The sequence below is a fragment of the Falco biarmicus genome, chromosome 6 (genome assembly GCF_023638135.1).
Source record: "Falco biarmicus isolate bFalBia1 chromosome 6, bFalBia1.pri, whole genome shotgun sequence".
NCBI lineage: Eukaryota > Metazoa > Chordata > Aves > Falconiformes > Falconidae > Falco > Falco biarmicus.
The window spans coordinates 20,465,931-20,489,399 of NC_079293.1; the positions used below are offsets into that span (position 1 = coordinate 20,465,931).

Consider the following 23,469-nt stretch of genomic DNA (forward strand, 5'->3'; position numbering starts at 1 on the left):
CCAGAGCCTTCTCTTCTCCAGGCTGAACAATCCCAACTCTATCAGCCTTTCCTCATAGAAGATGTGTTCAATCCCTCTGAATTCAAAAGAATCTTTTTAGTTTGTCATTTTATCCTTATTTTGCAATGGGAAACTAAGATGTGGAAACCCTAAAGCATGTACCTTCTAATATTTTGGATCTGATTGCTTTACTGAGAGCATACGTTTAGGTAAACAAAATTAAGCCTAAAAAGGTGTGGTTTTTTGTTTGTTTTTGTTTGTTTTTTTTTTAAACTTAGGTTGTTGATAACTTTGTATCACTTTTTCTTCCTCTTTTTTAAAAAAAATCTGATGGGAAAAAAATCCCATTTTGGCAAAAGCAGTTGAAAAATACTAAAGACTAGAAAATACTAAAATAGAATATTTTATTCTTTAGAAACATACTAATATTTAATTATATTGCCTATTTTATTTCATTAATCCAAAAGGGTATGTATCTCGATAAAAAAAAAAGAACAGTCAGATCTCAGATTACTAATGGGAATAACTTCAGTCATTGGTATGTTAGTATGCATTTTGAATTGAGCAATAAAAAAATGACATAGTCTAGCCTGTGCAAAACAGATAATGGAAATCTGCAAATCCATGTAAGTATTCAAAATTTTACTGCATACCATAGGCCACATTTGAAGCTTTGCACATTGCCAGAATAAAGTTCTAGGCACAAATCTTTAGTCTTCCTTACAGAAGGAACATTGAGCACTATATAAACTCTTAAATACACTCCTGTTTGGATAGTAACATATTTTTTTAGATACCTCTCTCCCTATTGCTTCAAAGGAAAAACATACTGTTTGTACTAAAATCTGATCTAGTCAAATACTTGCCAGCATATTTTCCTTTGCCTTGAGGCTTTTGCTTAAAGTGGTGCCACCAAAAAGGCTGGAATAGTGGGTTTTTTTTCAGCTGGCAATACTACTGTAATCCAATTTGTAAAAATGTTAAAAGAAAGCTTTAGAAATTGATTTATTTCCCCCCTCAGGCAATTTTTGTGTGTTGCAGGGCTTCTAAGCCACTTGTTACCATTCCATTTCCATTTACACTGGCTTCATTTCACTGGTTTTTGTGGAGGTGCTCTGATACTGTAGTATAAGGTGAGCCTGTAAAACCTAGGGAGGTGGAAATGCGTGTGATTTTTCAGTTATTAGTGGCTGGCCTGTGAAGAGAAAAAAAAGAGTCCTCTTCACAGAGTTTTTCTCTCTAGATTTCATTTAGTGGAGGCATAAAATACCATTTGATTCCTATGACAGGGTTTTGAGGTTTTGGGTGTTTTGGTTTGTTTCCTTTTTTTGTTTTGTTTTTTTCTCAGATGAAGATTTCCATACATCTTCCATTTCCAAATAACTCAGAAGTTGGAGCATGAATATCATCTACAATGTTATGGATGATTTATAGCAGATCCATAAAACAAGTTTTCAAATAAAATTCATCATATATTTTGAAGTTGAATCAACTGTTCATTGCTGTAATGTTGTTCCAAACTGACGTAGAGCTCTCTCAAAAGCCTTATGACATAGGAAATGCAAGCTAGCTTCACAACTGAAGTTTTGTAAAATGACAGAGTACTTGCATACACTGTTTTGGATTAATTTGATGTACCTACTGAAAAGATGATTGAACATGATGTGAAATCCATATGTGAGGGTAAACAGACAAAATTCACATAATAAAGCTTAAAAAAATAATGCAAATGTTTTCTAATTTTATATCTTAAACTTTTTGACAGGGTACAGGTAGAAAAATCACTGAGAGGTCTTAGTAATGCCGACTCAATTCCTGATTCCCATTTAGTTAAAAAATGTTAGAACTCACCTGTAATCTTTTACTAACAATGGTCTTACAACTATACTTTTTATTGTTAAACTCATCATACTGTTATTATGAGCTAACAGATACACAGTTAGAGGTAACAGACCTGAAGAAATAATTCAGCCTATGAAACTTGTTTACATAGTTTTCTAAAAATAGGATTTCTTTGGAATATAATTATTGACTTAAATCGCAATTTAATTTGCATCTGTGTAGTTTTACTTCTACTGGGTCTGTTTGGGCTCATACCCAGCACACCTGACTGTCTGTGTACTGTCACATGGCAGAAATGTAGTCTGCTCATGTCATTGCTAACCTGGAATGTATGATCTTAAAGTTTCAGTCCTTTTTTCTTGAGCACAGAGTCATTAGCTTTATAGTAACTGAAATAACTTCTTTCTCTTTAAAGGTAAAACACTGTTTTTCTCCCTCTGGCAATAATGGCTTATGGTACTACTTTATTTTTGGCACTTTTTACAGCACTACCTTGTCCAGTTTTATATTAACTGCTGTTTTCTTTCAGTCTCATTTAGGACAGAGGCATATGAAACTATTTCTGCGGCTGCATTTTGTGTAGAACGGGTAGAAATCATAAGAAAATATGTGATATAATGGTAAGGTCTGACAGGAAAAGAAGGTGCTTCTGTGTAGCTGTAGTGCAGTGCCATGACCTAGCGGTTTATTTAGGTGGCAGCTACAAGTCTTAGTGACTGCCATGTATTTCAGACAGGAACAGGCTTTCTTTTTCTGTGGCTTGCACTACGTTGGAGCCTGGGACTATGGGGAAGTGTGGTGATTTCCTATTAGGCAAGCCCTTTTCTTCTCAGTGTAACAAATCCTGCTGGGTCTATCCACCAGCAGCAAGTGCTCTGGGAGTTCCTCTCTCTCAGATCTGCCCAGTGATCCCACCATGCTGGAGCCCACCAGCTGCCCAGACCTGCCAGGCCTTTGCCAGCAGCCACAGCTGCCTCAATGCCCTCAGCCCCAGCCCTTTCCTGGGACCCGCCTCCACTTCGGTCCCCTTTGGGGCTACATACTGGCTTGGCATGGGCCAATGCATCTCATGTTTTCCTGCTGCCTTACTGATGGCCAGTAACTGCAGTCACTGGCTACTGCTTTGCAGCATCGGGGCTTCCTGTAGCAGATGTGAGCCTTGCTATTGTGGCTGTTTGGTGGCACCTAGAGAAATCAGCTGTTTTTTCTGAGGGCTAAATGTATAAAAATCATTAAGCTTACAGCTTTTTTCTGCATAGTGACTGAACTCAGTGAGTTTTGATTATGAGCCTTCTAGACTTTACTGGTAGAACTTTGTCTTTGGTTGCTTCCATCCTTCCCTTACCAGCAAAACAGTAATTTTTTCATTACTGCAAGTAATTCCTAGCTAAGTTAAAGTCACAGGAAATATCAGAAAGTTTTAATATGACTACCATGGAAGAATTGTACCTGTATTTCACTGTATGAAAGTCTTGATTTTTTTAAAAAATCTACTTCTTGCCTATTCAGAACCAATTATTAACCTGAGATTATAAATTTTAAAGTGCAGAAGAAGGAGCACCCAGGTAAGAGATGAACCTGTTGTGTACTGCTAATGCTAGTGCCCTTCTGATGTGGTTTGCACACCTGAACCGTCTCTAGTTAGCAGGATAGAAGGCCACCTGATGTTAATTAATCAAATGAGGTATCGGGGAGCATCTGAGAGGGGTGCAGGGGAGACAGCAAGTAGAAGAAATTTTGTGGCCATCTGGTAGGAGGGCTTTGAAGGTAGTTTCTTAAGGAGAGGGGTGGTGGGAAGTCAGGGACTGGAAGAGCAGTGTTGGGGTGTTGCTCTGGACTTACAACCTGAGAGAACCTGAAGGTGGAAGAGTTTGACCCTGGAGAACACAGCACTGAGGAAGACTTCAGCAGTGCCAGAGTAACAAACGTGAGAGCTATGGGAGTTTAGGTCCCCCCCTGTCTCCCCGCGCCCCCCCCCCCCCCTTTTTTTTTTCTCCCTTAGCAAAGAGAGCTGAATAACACCAATGTGAGGAGGGGTTGCTGTCTATTTTCTTTGTGCTGCAGAGGTGGGGAAGCAGGGTAATTCCTGTGTGGAAGCCTGGGTGTGCTCTCTGAGCTAGGTCTCTGCTTGCTAGTGTTTCTTGTACAGTTTTTTTAAGGGAGCGGTCAGTGTTACTGTAAGCTTGAGATAAGCCACCAAGTTAGAGCCTCTGAATGAAAAACTTGACCTTGGATTTGTTCTGTATGTCTTCCCTTTTTCTTGTGACTTAAAAAAGTTGAGACAAAGGGTAGTAGTATTAAATATATATATATTTAGCCTGTCTTCTGTGACAAAAAATCAGTTACAAGTTACAGATCTTGTACTAATGATATAGTAGCTCCTTGTTCCTTTATGTATGAGATGGTATCTGAGTCAGGTTTTAAATCTTCACTTTGTCTTGGCAACAGAATGGATGTAAATGCTGAAGATCAGGCCTCTGTGGTTTCACACATGGCAGGTAACAGCCTGGTTTGCTGGAATGGGTATGCTGGTCTCCTGCCCTTTGTACCAATAGGTGGCTTAACCTGTGGGTAACTCTTCTCAGCCGATAGCAAGTGGCTTCAGTTTGTTCTCATAGCGTTGCTGCTATTTTCTGTGGAATAACTGGAGTTACTGTCACATTCTTGTAAATTACTGCAGTAGCTTCTCTTCTATCCAGATGTGTTCAGGTAGTTAAACTGATTCAAATTACTAAGATAGCATATTAATGATTTGACTTCTTAAAAATTGAGGTGTATGTAAACAGATGATGCTTTTGAAGTGTTCTCTGCTCCTATCATGGAGGCTGTACTGCTGGCGGGGGCTGCAGGACCACTGTGAGGGGCGGCCGGGGCTGGGCTGGGCACAGCCGGTTCCAGGTGGCTCCTGCAGCCTTGTGGGGTGGTGGCACGTCTGAGGAAATATGTTGAAGACATAGTATGTAAAACCTGAACAGATAAGACACTGATAGCAGACAGCAATTTGTTGTTTCCTGTGGCAGTTAATGACCTATATCACTTTATGATAAAATGGGAGGAATGTTAGGTTTTTCAGTTACACACTTTTGAGGGAGAAAAATAAAATTCTCCAGTGTTTTTCATTTATCTTTGGTTTGACCAAAATTGCTTGTAGGATAATTCATTGAAACTTAGCCTTATACTTTACCTTGTTGTAAGTAGCATTGAACCTTTTGGCTAATAGCTTTTGTAAGGGATATCCAATAGCTAATTTAAGGCAAGAATGTTTTGTCTTGGCCAAATAGATTGTAGTTATTTCCTCAGAGAATGTTTCTGGAAAGAAGCTGTGAAGACATGTGAGCAGAGCTTATGTGTGTGTGTGTTTGTCAGGCACAATTCTAAAAATGCTTAACAGATCTGATTCTCCTTTTAATTATAATATTGTGTCTTCATTGAATTAATTGGCCTGATTTGAAAAAAGAATCAGTCATGGGTGCAGACCCTCCTCTCCCTCTAAGGGGGGGTTTTTTTTGGCTCTTAAATTTCTCAGAAAATCTTGTTAAACCATGACAAAATTTTGTCATGTGTGGCAATCTGAACATATCACTTTGTATTACAGGCAGCTGTAGCAATATATAAGCTAGCAAATAAAGTGGTGAGAATGCATCTATTTTTCCTTTGCAATTGCTCACTGTTTTTTGGCAACTGTGAAATCAGTACATACTACTGTTAGTGGTTTCATCAGACAACACTCCTCGTGCTTGGTAGCTGTTTCTGATAGAGCTGTTCTAGAAAGCTTCATTTGACAATTTCAACCATGAGGGCAGTGCAAAATGTTTAAAAAAATCTAGTGAATCTGGAAACAAGAATGTAGTAGTTCTTACTGGCGAGGAGTGAAGCTGGTTTTGTTTCACGGATGTATTCAAAACACCTGCAAAGATCAGTTCAGCTTTAACTATGCTTGAAGGCCTGTCAGTTTCAATGTGAGCCATTGGGACTTCTGAAAATTTCGTAACTACATGCAGCTAGAAGTTCAACCCCTAATAAACATATGCAAAGAACCTAAAACTTCTTAGGCTGATGAGATTGTATTTCTGTATTTCCTCAAATAGCTCAGTGTTCTCTTTTTTTCTTACAGCAGCTGCTTACGATGGGGAATTGTGCCCATACCTTATTTATGGTATTCAAATTCAAATAACCTGGGTTAGGGGAGACCTATGGTTATTTGATCTTTTCTCCTGCTGACATTGGAGCCAATTCTGAAGATAGATCATGCTTCTCCAGGACACTATTTTTACAGTATTTCCAAGGGTAGACAAACCATATCCTCTCTAGGCATCAGTTTCAATGTATCACCACTATCATGGTAGTGTGTTTTTCCTAATACGAAACTGGAGTTTGTCGTGTTGGCCCTTGACTATTGCCTCCCATCCTTTCTATGCTCCCCAAAAGAAACTGGCTTTTTCTGTACCTCTTCAATAGGTAGCTGAAGACAGCAGTAAGGTTCACCCTTTAGTTGTTGTCTTTTAAAGGGCCCAACAAATTTGTTATTTCAGCTTCTTGTATGTAGTTTGCTGCAGATCCCTAACCATATTGCCAACCCCCAGAGGACTTGCCACACTACCTGTTTAGCACCAGGAAGTCCAAACATACGTCCTCACAAACAGAGTATGGAGAAGTTCTGAGCTGAGCCAATTGGACATATTGCTACGTTATTGGGAATAAATAAATAAATATGTATATTTATAGACTTTTATCACTAGAAATGGCTGAATGTCAAGATCTATGAAATGACAATGGAGAATGAAATGGGTGGTGGTTTGTTTCTTTTTGTTTCCACCCCCGACAGAAGCTAAACTCAGTACTGGTGTACTGCTGTGTGTTCTATTACAAGTTCTGTCTCTTCCTTATTGATGAGACAAATATATCCCATCTGTGATTAAAAAGTCTTCTAGTGTGTGCATTTTGTGCAGATTAATGCTACTGAAAGTTAAGGAAGTAGTATTTTAAGCTTAAAGTATTGCCATATGCTCAGTATGAAGTAGTGCAGTGTTATCAAATGACAGTTTTATTAGCAGATGGGACTTGGAATGATTCTGCTTTCTTAGCACACACACTTGTCTGTCTAAACAGTTCCCTTTCTGGTTGCAGTGAAGGCCGACACGTTAATTGCCAAGACACATATCTAAAGTAAAGCAGCATGTGAAGGTGTGTGGGTTTTCTAGATGATGAAATGAATGTGCAAAACACGTTATAATTCATGAGCTATAACTACCTAGCAAAAATATTAGTAAGGGAGGGGGAAAATGACTTGGTAGCTTAGTAGTGTTTAATTCTGGAAATGTTTGAAGAGTAACACTCTAGATTTTCATCTGCTATCTAGTTTTTGTTTGCACTCAATTTCATGGTGCTTGATCTCCCTGAATTTATTAGAATACTATGAAAAAACACTTCCAGAAATATTTTGGGCAACAAGGCTACTGTAGAGGCACCCAGGTAGTCTGCTGAGTGACTGAAATACAGAATTTTTCTCTTTGAGACTTTTCCATAATCTTTTTAGGATCACTGTAATATAAAGAACTTGAAAAAATAGGTTTGATGTACTAATTCTTTGAAGTTTACCACATACTTGCCTTTTCCTATGTCTGTAAGACCTTTAAGTGCGCTGATTTAAGGTACAAAAGAGTATGTTTGTCTTCCTTTTAATGTGGATTTTCATGTTGGTTAACCTAAAGAATGATTTTCTAGTATTTCAGGGGGGATAGTGCAGAAACAATTATATTTATTGAGTAGATAAAGAATCCATATTATAGGAGTGATACTTTATTATCATAACAGAATCAAAGCCAGTAGCTCTGGAATCATAACAAGAGCTCAGGGTGTCCAGTCAGTGCTCAGATAAGTTCATTTATGTGAACAAAATCCATACCAAGTGAAGCAAACACTGGTTAGAAATGAGGTAGCTAAAGCATGATAGTTCTGCATTGATAAAACTTCTTGGGGGGTGGGTGGGAGGGGAATTTATAATCCCCTATGTGGTGTGAACTGTTGAGGCTAGCTGCTTCTGTCTTTCTGTGTGTGTGTGTTTCAACCTGATTTTCCTTCTGTCCCCTACAATGCACGCTAGTTTCCTCTATTTCAATAAAAAACGTTAGATCCAGGAAGTATTGTAGTGCTATATGAAGAAAAACCTCTTTACAACCAGAACTCTCTGAATCCCTTCTCGCAGAAGGGAGAGACACGTAAGAAAGATCAGAAAATACATACACTAAATTAATAATGAACTGTCATACCGTACACTCCAGATGTAGGGCAGTAACGATAACCACTAATTTATTAAATATAACAAGAGACCCGCTTCCCTAAAAATTGCAACATCTAGTGAAGGTGAGAGAACATACAAAAGTCTGAACGTAAGATGTGACAAGTTGCATGGTAGTTCTGTAGTTTGAAGATCGAGGGGAAAAATCAACCTGGTTATTTCTGGAACTGGAGTAAATGAGGTGGAAAAGGAGTAATAGGTTGACAAGTACACAGAAGGTGAGAAGATTAGAGTAAACAGCTAATTAGCACATGGCAGACAATGTTGTTTAAAAAGGAAGAAATTGCAGAAAGCTTTTTGCTGACTTATTTTGCCTTGACTGTATGCCTTCACCTGTATTTAAAGCTCTCCTCACTTTGATCTCTGACTCATCCAAGTCTATTTGGTTTCCAAAGCTCAGAACTGGAAAGAGGTAGAGGACCACCTGACTGGTGTAATTCAAGCAAGGAAGACCATGAAAGCGGTCTTAAATAAGGCTAATTTTGCAAAGAATTTCAAGTTCAGGGATACAGCTGTACTAGCACGTTGTTTATGATTCTTTTCTGCAGTTCCTGATGTCAATTAATGAACGATAGCATAGTTGTACAATAAATTTAAAAGGCAATATTTTTCTAAAGGCATGGATTGTCTAAACCATCCAGATTAAAAATATATCAAAGCATTTTTGCTGTGCGTTGTTTTGGGGTTTTTGTTTCTTTTTTGATGTTGTTGTTTGTGGTGGTGTTGTTGGGGTTTTTGGCATTATTTTTTTTTTTTAATGAGCTCTTCCACTGTGTGAATTCAAGAATCTCTTTCAGCATGAAATTTGAACCAGAGGTGGCTTTGATGCATTGTCCTGTACCCAGTGGATCACAAACACCTATTGGAAAATACAGAAATTAGCTAGTGATGTAAGCTGACGGTATAGTTTTGTGTTTGGGGGACAGTAGTAGTGTCTTAGGTTTTATATGAAAGTAATCATTAATAAACCAGCATCTTACTAGTATCAGCCAGGTCTAATGAATTGTCTTCAGTGATATTTCAATAAAGGATGTAAACATTTTTCCCCATCTGTAATTTCCTCAAAATGATTTAATTAATTTTGAGGATATAATCTTAAAATCAGTATTGCAATGTAACTATAGTTTATCCAGAATTCTGTTTTGTGTGTAAAGGTAAGACTGCTAATAAGATGGGAAATGTAAGGTAGTTTTTCTGAAGCTGTTAAGTAGAAGTGTTTGGTTGTGGGGTTTTGGGTTTTTTTGTTTTCTGGTCATTTAATGTATATGACATTGAACATATGAGATACATGCTTTTTCTGAAGCAGTGGGAGGACAGACAGGATAGTCCACGCTATCTCAAATTGTGCTAGATACCTCTGTGTGAGTCAAGGCCTGGTTATCTACTTCTAGGTGTCTTGACTTTGCCTATCTTCATCTTCAAATGAGTCCTAGCAAAAAAATTCTTTGTCTTCAATAGATACAAACAAGTCCTTCTTTCGGTGTTCTCTGTTGGAGCATGCACAGGTGTCTTAGAGACTGCATTGGGGTAAAGAATGTAATGTGTTGGCAGTTCAGATGTAGAAATATGATGCTTATCATAACACTTATCAAACCTACTAATATGTTTTATTTTTAAAAATCACAGTTGTTTGTGCCTTTTTATTGCACAGGTTATCTGGATTTCAGCTTCCATCATCTATTGTGAGCACAGGATCTATCCTCACGCTTTGCTTCACCACAGATTTTGCTGTCAGTGCTCAAGGCTTCAAAGCTATCTATGAAGGTAAGAACTCTTTTCTTACCAGGTCTTTATGCTACATGCTTTTCATGTTGAAATGTGATGTTTCAATTTTAATTGTTTGGGGTTTGAATCATCAGTGAATATTGCATAAACTTCTTTTTTTTAGCATGCTCAAATGTAACTACATAACAACCATAGTCTTGACTTTGAAATTTAAACTAATACTTTAATTTCTGCTGGAATTTTTAATTGAATCTGTCAGGCTTCCAAAGCTGGATTCAGAAGTAATTTCATTTAAATGGTTTTCTTGTTATCTCCAAAATTATTTCTTTTGACAAGTTCTTTAGGCAATGCCTAATGATAAAAACGAGGGAGATATGGATACTAACTGGCCTTGAAAATCAATCACTGATCTTCTCCTTGTGGAAAATAACAGTGACAATAAATATGTATGTGTATATATAAATTTTAAAAAAAGTTAGACTACAGTGATGACTGCACAATGCTGGGAAAAAATAACACCAGGTATTTAATGTCTGTGTCTACCAAAAATTTTTGTGATTTTTAGGTTTGGAGTGTTTTTGTGTGTTTTTTTTTTCCTACTTAATTCATGGAAAATACAGGGCTTTGAGTACTAGAAGTTGCAGAATTCTCAGTTTCAGATTACTTCTCAAATGCAAAGCCATTTTTTCTATGTTTTCATAAATGTAATTCTTCGAAAGTGTTTATTCTGGAAAAGCTGTCTATGGCCAGTTAAGTGATAGAATTAAAACAAACAAAAAAAAAAGTAATGGTGGTGTTAGTGAGGAACTTTGAATCTAGAAAGCAGTATGGTTTGATTGTAGCTGTTTACTAGGGCTAGAATTTGCAACTGTGTAAATCCATTATATTGTTTACCACTTCAGAAGTCAAAGTATCTTAGAGCCCAAAGGTATCTTCAAATGCTTGGTAGACTTTGATTATGTTTCTCTTAGAACTATTAGGTCTCTTAGAACTTAGAACCCTTGAAACTTTACCTCCCTTTGTTAACAATACTTAAATCTACTTCATATTGACACATATCTTATCTTTCATATTTGATTAATGTTTTGAAATGATAGTGTTTTTTAAAGTGTTTTTTGAATTCAGTATCCTCATTGAGTGGGTTGCTGAGGAATGAAAGACAGGTGTAGGAGGTATCATGAGTAACACTGATCTTTTAGTTTTAAGTTTTTTCTGTTTGGGATGAGTAGCTCAGCAGTTATGTCTTTCCTTGGTAGCTGTTCCTCCCTTTCTTGGTCCCCCAAAACTTTATCACCTGCTAAATCAGCTAATTGGTCTTTTTTTGATTGGGATGAGGCCTGGGAGGAAAGACTAGGAAAATTTCATTGTAATAGCCTTTATAAGCTTTATTAGGTAAGTTGAAAAGGAACATCAGAAATCACAAACACACCAGGAACTGGTTTTGTTACTTCAACAGGAAGTTGCTTTCTACATACCTGTATCTTTCTCTCTTTGCAGATGCGTATAATAACATATTTTGTCTTTCTGTGCAATCTGAGCAGTTTGTTTTTCCATATTGAAAAAGACAGTGAAGAATACTAAAGGATGTCTCTTGACTGTCAGCTTAGGAACACTTGCACAGAGCCGCAGGCTGTAATATAATGACACTTCCTGCTGGCCTACTTTCTTGTAAAAAAACCCAGCAGGAAGAGCTGTAATTAACACTGACAGATAGCACCACTCTCTGTTTAAACAACACTGCCCCCTTTCAGATTTAGTGCTGTGAACCTGGCATTGTCCATGAGCTTAAATTGACGTCAAAAAAATGACATCCAACTCCAGAGAAATGGTGAATGCCACTTAAGTGACAGCATCTCAATGTACAGACAGGCAATGGGGACTGAAGTTTTGGGAAGTATTTGTAGCAGTGAGGGGTTAGGTGTTTTTTTTGAAGGCTTGGGGTGATTTCTGATGTAATGGCCAGCTGAGTTACTGAAGCCCCATAGTTTTAAGAACTCTTCTAACTATTCCCTAAACTATTTGTTTTAAATAGTGACCCCTTCTGGCTCCTATGCCACATCTAATTTGCTGAGTAGGTAGGTGATTAGTTCCTCTGGGGCAGCAGAATACAGGCCAGATGTTACCAGCCACTGGAAGTCTTTATAATCACTCTGCCAGTTACCCATCCCAAAGCTAGTCTGCTTTTACTAGAAGTATCTACTTATTCCTGGTTTTAGCCAGCTCTTTCATTCTTCTCCTGAGTAAGTGAATTACTGTTCAGTTGAAGACATGGGGAGCATTGAAGTGCTACTGACTGCTTCCATCTAAGAGTTTAGGACACTGTGGGGTTGTAATGCAGAGTTTGAGAAACGCTGTTTTAAACATCTTAATTGGAGCGAAGTTTTAACTGCATGTCAGCTGGCAAGGATAGTATGTTTAAGAAAAAAAAATCTGGGTTGTTTTAATGATACCTAGGGAAGTGATCTGTAACAGAAATTTTCTTGTAGAAATAGAAAAGCCCTCAACATCCAAAAGCTACAATTTTAATAGACTGGGAGCAGAAGAAATAAAAAAACCCTTTGCATCACTATGTAAAGGAATACAGAGGAATTGTTCTGGCATTGTATCACTTGTCTCACAGTAGCAGATGAAGTAGGTCTGAAAAATTCAAATATTAGGATGGATGAAGGAACCAATTTACATAAACTTCCCATATTCTGGGAGGCTGCACAACAAGTGGGTTTGGTTTGGTGGTTGTTTGGGTTTTTTTATTCTTATTACGACAGGCCACTTTCTTCTGAATAGGAAAAATTAATCTAATTAGAATTCCTACCTTCATGAAATTAAAAAAAAATCAAGTATTAATGTCTTCAAAGTTAGCTCTGCTATTGAAAGACAGTACTTTAAATGTGATCATTTTTCAGGGGGAGACTAGTGGTTTTACAACCATGACTCGACTTAATACTGGGCTAGATTCTTTGTTGTGCTGAGCCTCTGCCTTGCAGAGCAAAGCAGGTGCTGTTGGGAGGTTTCACCATTACTGTTTGCAGGGTGCTCTTTTTAACTTAAGCTGCCTGGTGAATGTGGATAGGACACTGAACGGGAAAAGAAGGCATGTGAACCACTTCAGCCCCTACTGAACAGCCTCTGAAGTTACACCCACACTGGGATCCCTAGCAGAGAGAGAACAGTACATCACATTCCCTGAGCTGAGATTCTGATCTATGCATTTTATTGAGTACGTTCTTGATTTATGACCTGGCTTGCCATGCAGCAGTGACATAGTCAGATCCTTTGTGTTTTTACAATGCAGAAACAGGTTAACAATGAGGCTAGTGAAACCACATTCCAGAGCTCTAAGCTCTTGAAGATTCTTTGTATTTATCTGACTTAGCTTGCTGTCACCCCTATACCACGTTAATGTTAATAGTTAACTAAATCTGATTTTGTGGCAAGAGACCAGTGAGAGCCATCTAATTTTAATAAGACACTGCTGTAGTTAGGCAATTGCTGAGTTTTTAGGCTGAAATGTAAGTTTCTTTACTATATGGTGATTTCACCAGGTTTATATGTCTATTTCTGAGAATCCCTAGTATTTTTAATTAATACTTCTGTCTTCCTTAGTGGTCACATCAACACTATACATTTGTTACAGATGGAAGCTTGAATTCTCTGGAAATAAAATTATCTATGGAATTTTCAAACACATGGTTGTATCAGTGAAAAGAACTGTCAGTTTCAGAAGCAGCAACTTCAGTTTAGAGAATCCGTCAACTCATTTGATCTGCTAAATGATTTGTTGACTATTACCATTGCTGTTGGGTAATAAGTTTTAAGCCAGAGGACTGGGGAGTTGAGAGAGAGATTCTGTTTCTGTAATGTGTGGTTGATTGGGGTTTTTTGGTTTGTTCTGTTTTTGCTTTTTATATGGTGTAAAGCACTGTCAATTAAAATGTTTAGACTTTGGGACGGTGGGATGTGTGGGAAAAATAACAAAGTATTTGTGACTTGTGCAAATTTAATTCCCTGTTAAAATAATTTTAATTCCTATTTTCTAGAATGAGAGTCACAAACTTTTTTAAAAGGTGCTTTGAGGGCTATAAACAGAAGTAAAAATTCAGTATTGCTGTATCATTGTAGTAATTCTTTGGAATGTCAAAAGTATCCTCCCACACAGAACACTGGCATATGGCTGGAAGTATAGAAAAATACACTTCAAATGACAGCAATATCTGAAGTGTTATACACACATAAACTTAGAGTAACGCATGGTAGAATTGTTATATGGTCTTGCTTCTACTAGTGTCCTGCCATTTAGAGAATCTGGTTGTTGAGTACAGAAAAATCAGTAAGAGTTTAATTCACAGTGCCTTATTAGTCATCAATGTAAAAGGAAATGTCATGGTTTGTAGCATATGTTTTGCTACACTAGTGTCTGCCATTAAACTGCCATCAAAGGTTAATAATCTTTGGTTCATTTTAAGTTATCTCTGTTTTTTGTGTGTGGTTGTTTTTGTTGTTTATAATCACATTTTGTAATGTAGAATTTGTGGGCAGTGTTTAAACAGCAAGCCAGATGTACTGGACTTGATGTGCGCTAGTACTTTTCCTTGACCTCTGTTCTTCAGCAGCAGGTTTTCTTTGCCAAAGGAAGAGCTCTTGCATGTCCCTCTATCCTACCTGCCCTCGGGGCATACTTCCTTTTTTCTTTTCTTCTTTGAATTCTCAAAGCTTTCTGCTCACACCCAGCATTAACATTTACACTGGCAGTCACCTCCTCTTGCCTTATGCATCTTTCCTGAAGCTTCTTTTTAAAATCCCTTTCAGAACCAAGAGCAGAAGGTAGTGATACACTTACACAGCATAAAGTCTTTGAAGACTTTTCTTTTTTTTTCTCCCCCTCTTACTGCTCCTGTTCTCCCTGAGTATCTGTTACTTGGTGTGTTTTCCCTTTTTATGGTTCAATACTTTGAACTAGTTAAAACAAACAAAAAAATGAAATGCTTCCTCCTGCCAATTTGGAAACATTGATTCCTGTATTAATTCCATGAATTTACCAAGGTAATTTTCCCAAGACTTTTTCAGTCAATATGGACCCAGTCAAGACAACAGACCTTTGGGCTCAAGCTAACATATCCTGGTTTTTTGTTTCTTTGTTTCCTTCAAGTACCAAAACACCTTTCCTGTACTCTCAAGAGTAAAAACCTGCTTTTCAGTGGGTTAGCACTTGACAATGCTTCCTGCTGTTGTCTGTGAGTCTAACTGTATTAGTTAGTGGCTGTGTAGTTCTCACAACAAACTGATACAGTGATAAGGATAGTTACTCCCTGGGAATAGGGGTGTTCAAAACAAACCGAATAATCTGAGGCAAATATTTTAGATTGGGAGTAGGAAGCTAAATAGGCAAGAAAATACCAACTTTTATGCAACTTGAATGCATAATAATCGCCTACTACTTAGTATGAGTAGCCTTCTGAATCTTCAACCATGGCTAGTTAATTTCTATGCTTTAGTCATAGGTGCTGTTTTAACTGTAAGGTAATACTTCATTTTGCTTGTTACAATGATCAGACACTTTGAATATTACTGCTGAACCTCAGTGGCTTAGCCAATCCGGTTCTGAAAAGTTCCAAATGATTGTAATGAATATCTAATGATGACATTGAGAGCTATGCAATTCTTTCTATGTTTTGTTGCATAGTTTTGGGGAAAGATTTGGTTTGTTTCTCCCAATTTTGTAACTATTTCCTCCTCAACTGTAATGTTTGGGGAAAGAAGCACTGTAAATTTTAATCTGATTTTAATTCTTTTAAACGTTAAAGGCACAAACTGTTGGTTTTTTTTTTAAGCATTTATTTGGTAAGAAAACAAAACTAACATTAATACCATAGTAAGTGCTGGTATTCTTGTAAATGTAATCCTAGCAGCTTTACATCTTCACTAGCAATCTTCCATTGATGTTAGTGTAATTGGCCATAACATCTGTTAATAGACTAATATGTTTCTTTTCTATTTTTAGTTAAATACTTCTTGCTTGCTGTTTTGGTAGTCTGTTTTTTTAAAACTGAGATGTTTGTTAAAGCTTACAGCAATGTGTGTGTGTGTATACATGTGACCAAGTAAACCGAAAGCTTTGAATAATGAAAGCTCAGACTGAAACGGGATCTTTTTAGGTTTAAGTTTGTAATTGCACTTTGGAGTGGAAGTAATTGTTTTCTGAGAATTAATGTGGGTATTGATTTACTTTGTCAACTGAAGTTTCCTTATCCTAGCAATTTTTCTAAAAAATAACATCTTTTTGGAATGATACAATCTGAATGACTGTTAATGACTATATATGGGGAAGAAATAATAATGCAGTTAAAAATAAATCTGGTATTTCATGTGTCAGAACATGACATGATGTGTAGCAGCAAATTCTCAGGTCAGAAGAGGTCTGGCCGTGCTGTGGGACTGTCCTGTGGGACCTTCAATAACCTAGAATATCAATTACTTAGGTGACAGAGTTCACTCTAACTGTAACAGCTAATGAAAAATATTTTTAAGCCAACATGTTTTCAGAAAACTTACAAAAAGCAAAATTGAAGTTATTTTGTGAAGAGGCATAGGTAAAATAGTCTGCTTGTGCTCTGAATTACACAGACTTAAAACTTGCTCAAAATGCTAAACTTGCAGGGAACTGAATTTGATTGGTAGACACAGGTAAGGACTGTGCTCTTTTATGCCTTCTCTTTCTAATCTTTCATATATGAAGAGATCATGCATAGCAGAAATGATAACTATTTTAAACAACTATACTCCTTCAGCTTTTATTTATGAGAACTTAGGGTAAATAACTTCACCTGTTAAAAACGTGAAATTCCTTTTGGCAGTAAACCACTTAAATATTTGTTTCAGCAATATTCAAAGGAATAGGAGTCAGAAATCTGCAATGCTATTTCCTGAACTAACCGAAACAGCAGAAACTTCCCAACTGGAAATTGTAGGAATTGCCTAGGAAAAAAAAAGGCACTGTTAGTGGAAGTTTTGATAGAATAAACCCTATTTGAATTGGCAGAAAATAAAACTTAAATGTAGTAGGGTTCATTATCAACCAATTACATTTTTTTGTCTAAAGGAAGAATAATTTCATAGGAGCCTTGCCTGCTATATTAGTCTGATTGTAAGTTATGTCAGCTGTTTTCTGCTTTCCAGCTCTCACCCCAAGTAGCTCAGTCCCTAATGCGAAGGTAGCCTTTGTGTGGCTAGTAACCCTTAGAAAGGAATTAAGTGCCTTGAGAACATTCTTGGAACTGTCTTTTTGACTGCCTCTGATTCTGGAAGGGATTATTTTGTACCTTCTAGTGACTTAGATACGTGTAAGAACTGTGTTCATTGTCCTTGGTGCATGAACCAGTAACAAGCCCAGTGTTGGTGGTTCATACCTTGTAATCATCATTCAGAGGGCTTGTGACCTTCCTCCACAAAACTCTTACTTGTGCTTGTATTTGAGATCACAAATTCAATAGGAGAATCATTTGGTAAAAGAGGGTTTCCTAGAGGAAAATATCAAGGACTTGCTCCTCTGCTGCTGTGAGGTGCCAGTTCTAAACCAGAACAGCATATTCTAGTACGGGATACAAAGTGGAAAGTCAAAGTCAAAACAGGATTGTTTGTCTCTTTGTAGCCTCTCAATTGAGTATTGAGATTGTGGAGAATCTAATCTACATCCTAACAAATCATCATTGCAACTGTGCTGATACTAATTCCCCACTTCATGTTCGTTCTTATCTACCAGCATTAGTATGTGTTTGTATGACTAATATTAACTTGTGAAAAATACTTAAGATTTTTTTCAAAATGTCAAAATTCCTTTATTGTAGTCATTTCCTGATCTGAATCAGTATTAAGAGATTGTGATTTAATCCCAGCCGGCAGCTAAGTACCACACAGCTGCTCACTCATTCCCCACCCCCTCAGTGGTATGGGGGAGAGAACTGGAAAAATAAAAGTGAGAAGACTCATGAGTTGGGATAAAGACTGTTTAATAGGTAAAGCAAAAGCTGCACATCTGAGCAAAGCAAAGTAAGGAATTAATTTACTTCAGCCATCCCCAGGACAGCAGGACTCCATCACACAGAACAGTTACTTGGGAAGAGCGGTGCCATTGCTCCAAACATGGCTGAGCAATGGCCGCCTGGCCAAACTCCACCCATCCCCATTTTATTACTGAGCACATCAAATAGTATGGGATATCTCTTTGGTCAGCTGGGGTCAGCTGTCATGGCTGTGCCCCCTCCCAACTCACTATGCACCCCCAGCTGACTTGCTGGCAGGACAGAAAAAGCCTTAACACTGTGTGAGTGCTGTTCATCAATTGCTAAAACATCCCGGTGCTGTCAGCACTTCTCATCACAAATCCAAAGTTTAGCGCCATACAGGCCACTGTGAAGAAATTTAACTCTATTGCAGCTAACGCCAGTACAGATGTGCAGCATGATCTTGCAAATCAATGTTGTAGACAGCTTAAAAAAAACGAAACCTGAAAATAAAAAGGCTAGCTTTGCTTCTTCTCTTCAAAATGCATTGTCTTTTACTTGAACTTTAATTTTTAAAGGTAAAACATATGCTCTTAATGCAGCAACTATTTGAGAAACGAACAAGGTTAAAACTCCTGTAACTCTAGAATCGTGCTAAATTCCTACTTTTTTTTAATTCAGCCACATAAGGAATATATGGAATCCATCTTTTCTCCAGGCGCTTTTCTGAAACAAGCCATGCAGCGCATGATTCAACAGAGCTGGCATTTTTGCTTGTTCCATTTTACAGCCAACTGGTATTTGGAGGGATAACTTCTTCTTGTCGTAGCCTTACAGATTTGCTGGGTAAGAATTCGGTTAAGCAGCCCGTGTCCTTCCCTGCCACCATTCTAATTTTATTTTAAACAGGAACTGCTGCTAAATGTCAGGATGTCAAAAGAGCCTGTATTCTGTTCAGACTTCATTTTGCCTGGATTTTCAGTTCTGGACATAGTATATTTCTATTTACCAATGCAGAAATTAAAATATTGCTAGTGCCTCCTGTGGATCACCAAATTATTCAAGGGAGTTTCTTGATGCATTTATACCCAGATTTCTATCTGGCTGAAGAGTTAAATCCTAATTCCTTTTCTAATAATCAGATATATGCAATAGTGGTTGCTTACCTTTGGAATGGTCCCCATTAATGAGATGGTCCTAGATGAAATGCAGCTGACACTCATCTAGCTTTTAATGAATCTGAAAAAGTCTGGTATTATTGCTTGCTTGATTTCTGATCTCATTTGTAAAGAAGGTTTTTTATTCCCTTGGCTGGGACAAAGTAGGGAAAGTTGTATGGGGGTTTTCATCTCTTGGATAATAAAAGTGTATTTTCAGCTATAGCAGTCTGATTTCTGGTTTGTAGTAGTCTTTTTGGTGTGCTTTTTTTGCTATTGTACTTAATTTAAAGTAGTATCAATTTTTATTATGAAAATTGTATTTCTGCCTTTTAAAGTCTCTGCAGCTTGCTAAGACTCACTGTTAATAACTCCTTTGCATTTATTACAAATCTGCTTGCAATGGCAAAGATGGCTTTACGCCTTTTATGTCTTTTGTTGAAAAAATAAAAGAAAATGGAAAAATCTTTTTCATCTGTAATAATTGTCTGCACATTTTTATTTCTTTAAACCGGCAAATGGTGTAGACTGTTGCATCGTGGAATCAGTATTTCCAAAATAAAGCCTGTGGGTTAGCAGGACAGAAAATAGAACATTGGGCTTACTATGTTACTCCAGACAGCAGCTGTTACCCTAATTGAGTAAAGGTTGTATAATTTGCTCTGTTAGATGGAGAGTTAGCATATAATAGTCACATACTTTGCTTTTCATCTTCTCTTGTATAACTTTAAACCATTAATAATTGTACTTTGAATTACTTTGTTATTCATATCCTTCCCATATATTGAGGGGTTTGTTTGCATAACCTTTCATGCTTTTCTTCTGTAACTGGCGTAATGAGGCAGATATCTGGAACTTCGCAACAAAATATACTCATCAACACAAGCATGTCTAAATTTAAGGCATTGATCATGTTCAGTAATGAATAAAATAGCTAGTATATCACTCACCTATTAATTGTGAAGAAAGGGAGTGTGTTGACTGTAGCACACAATATAGGCACTGCATTTTAACTGAAACTTGAGATCTGTTAAAATCTATCACACAGTCTTCACCTTGTCTATGTTAGAACTTGATATCTTCATACAATACTATTGGACCACTTCGTGTATTGCCTATCTAAATACTGTTTATTCACCCACATAATCTAATTTTCTCATTAGCTATAGTGTCGGTATAAATGACTGCAAAACTGCTTTGAGTACTTAACTCTGTATTTTGTATTTACATCCTTCAGCTCTAACTTGTAAAACTTTGACATTTTTCATCTTGTGTATATTGCAAGACTCCCTTATAAATTTTTTGAATTATTCATGCATAATATACTTGCAAGAAATCTTGTCTTAAGGTTCTTTTGAAGCTGGCTTATTGGATTGACCTGAAAAGGGCCATAGGAGTCATAAAGTCACACAATCTCCTTGACCTCATTAGATCTGTGCCTCTCTTACATTTCTTTAACAAGACAAGGCACACCTGTGTGGTGTTGGTGGATTGTACATCTGAAGTCATAAGAATGTTAAAACAGCTGTTTAGAATGCACAAAGTCTTATTTCTGTGGAAAGAGGCAGACACTGTGTGTGTATGTATGTATACTGAAGGATTGTTAGTGTCATCAAAGGCTTAAGTATCTAATCATAATGAGGACAGATGAAATTTTTACAGAAAAGGGAAAAATAACAATACACTTAAAATAGTTGCACACGTGCTTCTTGGTTTCTAGTAATTTTCCTACCATACTTACCCTTCCCATGCTCCTCTGAGTCCAGTGGTTGATGTTTTCCTTCACTTTGGAGGTCTTTACTTACTAAGACAATTTCATACTCTTGCACTTTATTCCGTGATCTGCAATTCCGTATCACATCCATACTGAATTTATATGGTGTCCCATGCATGTTAGATGCTACTACTTTGTTACTCCCAAAACCAGTTTTATCCAGGTCTGCATTTATTTACCTGACTATTGAGTTGTTTATAGCCATGGGCTCACTAGTGCCAAACCTTTGTCTCATCACTTATTGCCCTTATGGACATATTCCTCTGTACTGCATCTCCACTTCTCAAAGCGTCTGTAGTCAAACCAGGTGTATATTTCTCTTAACTATGTCATTGTGCCAGTCGTAAAATATTTTTTTCTGCGCAAAGTAACTGCTACAGCTGTCCTTATAAAGCTATAGTTGTACCATCAGAAAAAAGAGGAGGGGAAAAAAAAAAAAAGTAAAATAGCTTTGGACAGCCAGTCAATTGGAGAAATTGCTATCACAGCTAAATCAAGTAAAGCAAAGCTGCAGGGAAGTTTGGAGAATTTTAGAGTGAGCCTGACTGTAGCAAGCCTGTTCTGAGGCCCTGCAAGCTCAATACAAAGTTTATGGTCTGTTACTAATAACAGCAGTACCAGGTTACAGGGCAACAGTATTACAAAACATGGCATGCATAAACCAGTTACTTCTCTTGATATAGCTTTAGTTTCCAAAATCACCTGGTTTAGTCTAAGTTTCTGTCAGAACCATCCAGAAAACTTTTGACTGTGAAATATTTGCTGCTCAGTGTACTACTACCAGATAGCTATGGTGGATGTCACCTGACTAGGTCCTTAAATGTTTTTGATAGCCAGCTGCAGAGCTAGTCATAAACGGTTGTAATGATTAAATATTTTCAAAAAAAAACAATTAACATTAGATGCTTCTGTTAATATGAGATAGATTATTTCAAAGCAGAGGTGCCTGTCTGCCTTCCTGCTTTGACTTTACAATGGAACCTGAAGGACTAAATTTGCTGTCTAGAAGTTGAGCATTTTAATCACAAAATGATTTAGATTGGAAGGATCTTTATAAAGGTCATCTAGTTCCAGCTCCCCTGAAATAAGCGGGTACATCTTTTACTAGACCAGGTTACTCAAAGCCCCATCCACTCTAATCTTGAACACTTCCAGGGATGGAGCATCTACAATTTGTCTGGGCAGCCTGTTCCAGTGTCTTACCACCCTCATTATAAAAAAAATGTCCTCAATGTCTTCCTTGTGTCTAATTTAAATCTACCCAATGCCTTGAAACCCTAACACTTGCACTAGCATTTCGGGCCTTGGTAAAAAGTCAACTTTTTTTTTTCTTTTTTTTTTTAAATGTATAGGAGTTGAAAAGCCTCAATGAGGTCTCTGTGGCGCCTTTTCTTCTCCAAGGTGAACCACTCTAATGTTCTCAGCCTTTCTTTATAGGAGACCTGCTCCAGCCCTCTCATAAATTTTGTGGCCCTCCTCTGGACCTGCTCTAAGAAGTCTGTGTCTTTCTTGTGCTGGGGCCCCCAGAACTCAATGCAGTACTCCAGGTAGGATCTCATGAGAGCAGAGTAGATGGAGAGAATCACCTCCATTGACCTGCTGGCCATGCTACTTTCGATGCAGCCCAGGATATGATATTTTTTGCGGGCTGGAAGTGCATGTTGGTGGCTCATTCATTCCTTAGCCTGCACTGATATTTGGGATTGCCCTGATGCAGGTGCAGCACCTTGTAGTTGGCCTTCTTGAACTTCAAGAGGTTCACATGGGCCTATTTCTCAAGCCTGTCAAGTTCCCTTTGGATGGCATCCCTTCCCTTAAGTGTACCAGCAGCACCACTTGGCTTCGTGTCATCTGGAAACTTGTTGAGGTTGCTCTCAGTCTCACGATGTCCTTAAAGATATTGAGCAGTATTGGTCCCAGTATGGACCCCTGAGGGACACCACTTGTTACTGATCTGTATTAGGACATTGAGCTGTTGACTGCAATTCTCTGAGCATAGCCATCCAGCTAAGTTGTTCTCCATACCATAGTCCATCCATCAAAACCATATTTACAGGCAAGGTTGTTGTGAGGGACTGTATCAAAGACCTTGCAGAAGTCAAAGTAGATGACTCCTGCAGCTCTTCCGTTGTCCACTGATGCAGTCATTCCCTCACAGAAGGTCCCTAGATTGGTCAGGTATGATTTGCCCTTGATGAAGCCATGTTGGCTGTTTCTCTTTGTGTCCCTGTCTTCCATATGTTTTGATTTGTCTTCCAGGAGGGTGTGTTCTGAGGTGAGGCTGACAGGCTGGTAGTTCCAAGGGTCTGTCTTTTTACCCATTTTAGAAATGGACATGATATTTCTATTATTTTAGTCACTGTAGCCTTTGGCTGACTGCCATGACTTCCCAAATCTGATGAACAGTGCCTTAGCAACTAGGTCTGCCAGTTCCCTCGGGATCCTGGGAAGCATCTCATTGGGTCCCGTGGATCTGAGGATGTTCAGGTTCCTTGGGTGATCTCAAACTTTATCTTCTCTTACAATGGGAGGGACTCTCCCCCCTGCCCCCCGCGGTCCTTGCATTGAGGTTCAGGGACTTGAGAGTTGAGGGAAGAACAATTACCAGTGAAAACGGAGGCAGAACAGTAGTTGAGTACCTCAGCTTTCTCCATGTCATTTATCATTAGATCCCTG

The 23,469-nt window shown here is 37.9% G+C and overlaps 1 protein-coding gene across 1 annotated transcript in view; it reads left to right on the plus strand.

Moving 5' to 3' along the window:
- Nucleotides 1-23,469, plus strand: part of CSMD1 (CUB and Sushi multiple domains 1) — a 1,210,323-nt gene that overhangs the window by 338,749 nt on the left and 848,105 nt on the right. Inside the window, exon 3 of the mRNA XM_056344568.1 lies at nucleotides 9,792-9,904. Within this exon, the coding sequence (XP_056200543.1) occupies nucleotides 9,792-9,904 (113 nt within the window). The remainder of the gene's footprint in view (nucleotides 1-9,791; nucleotides 9,905-23,469) is intronic.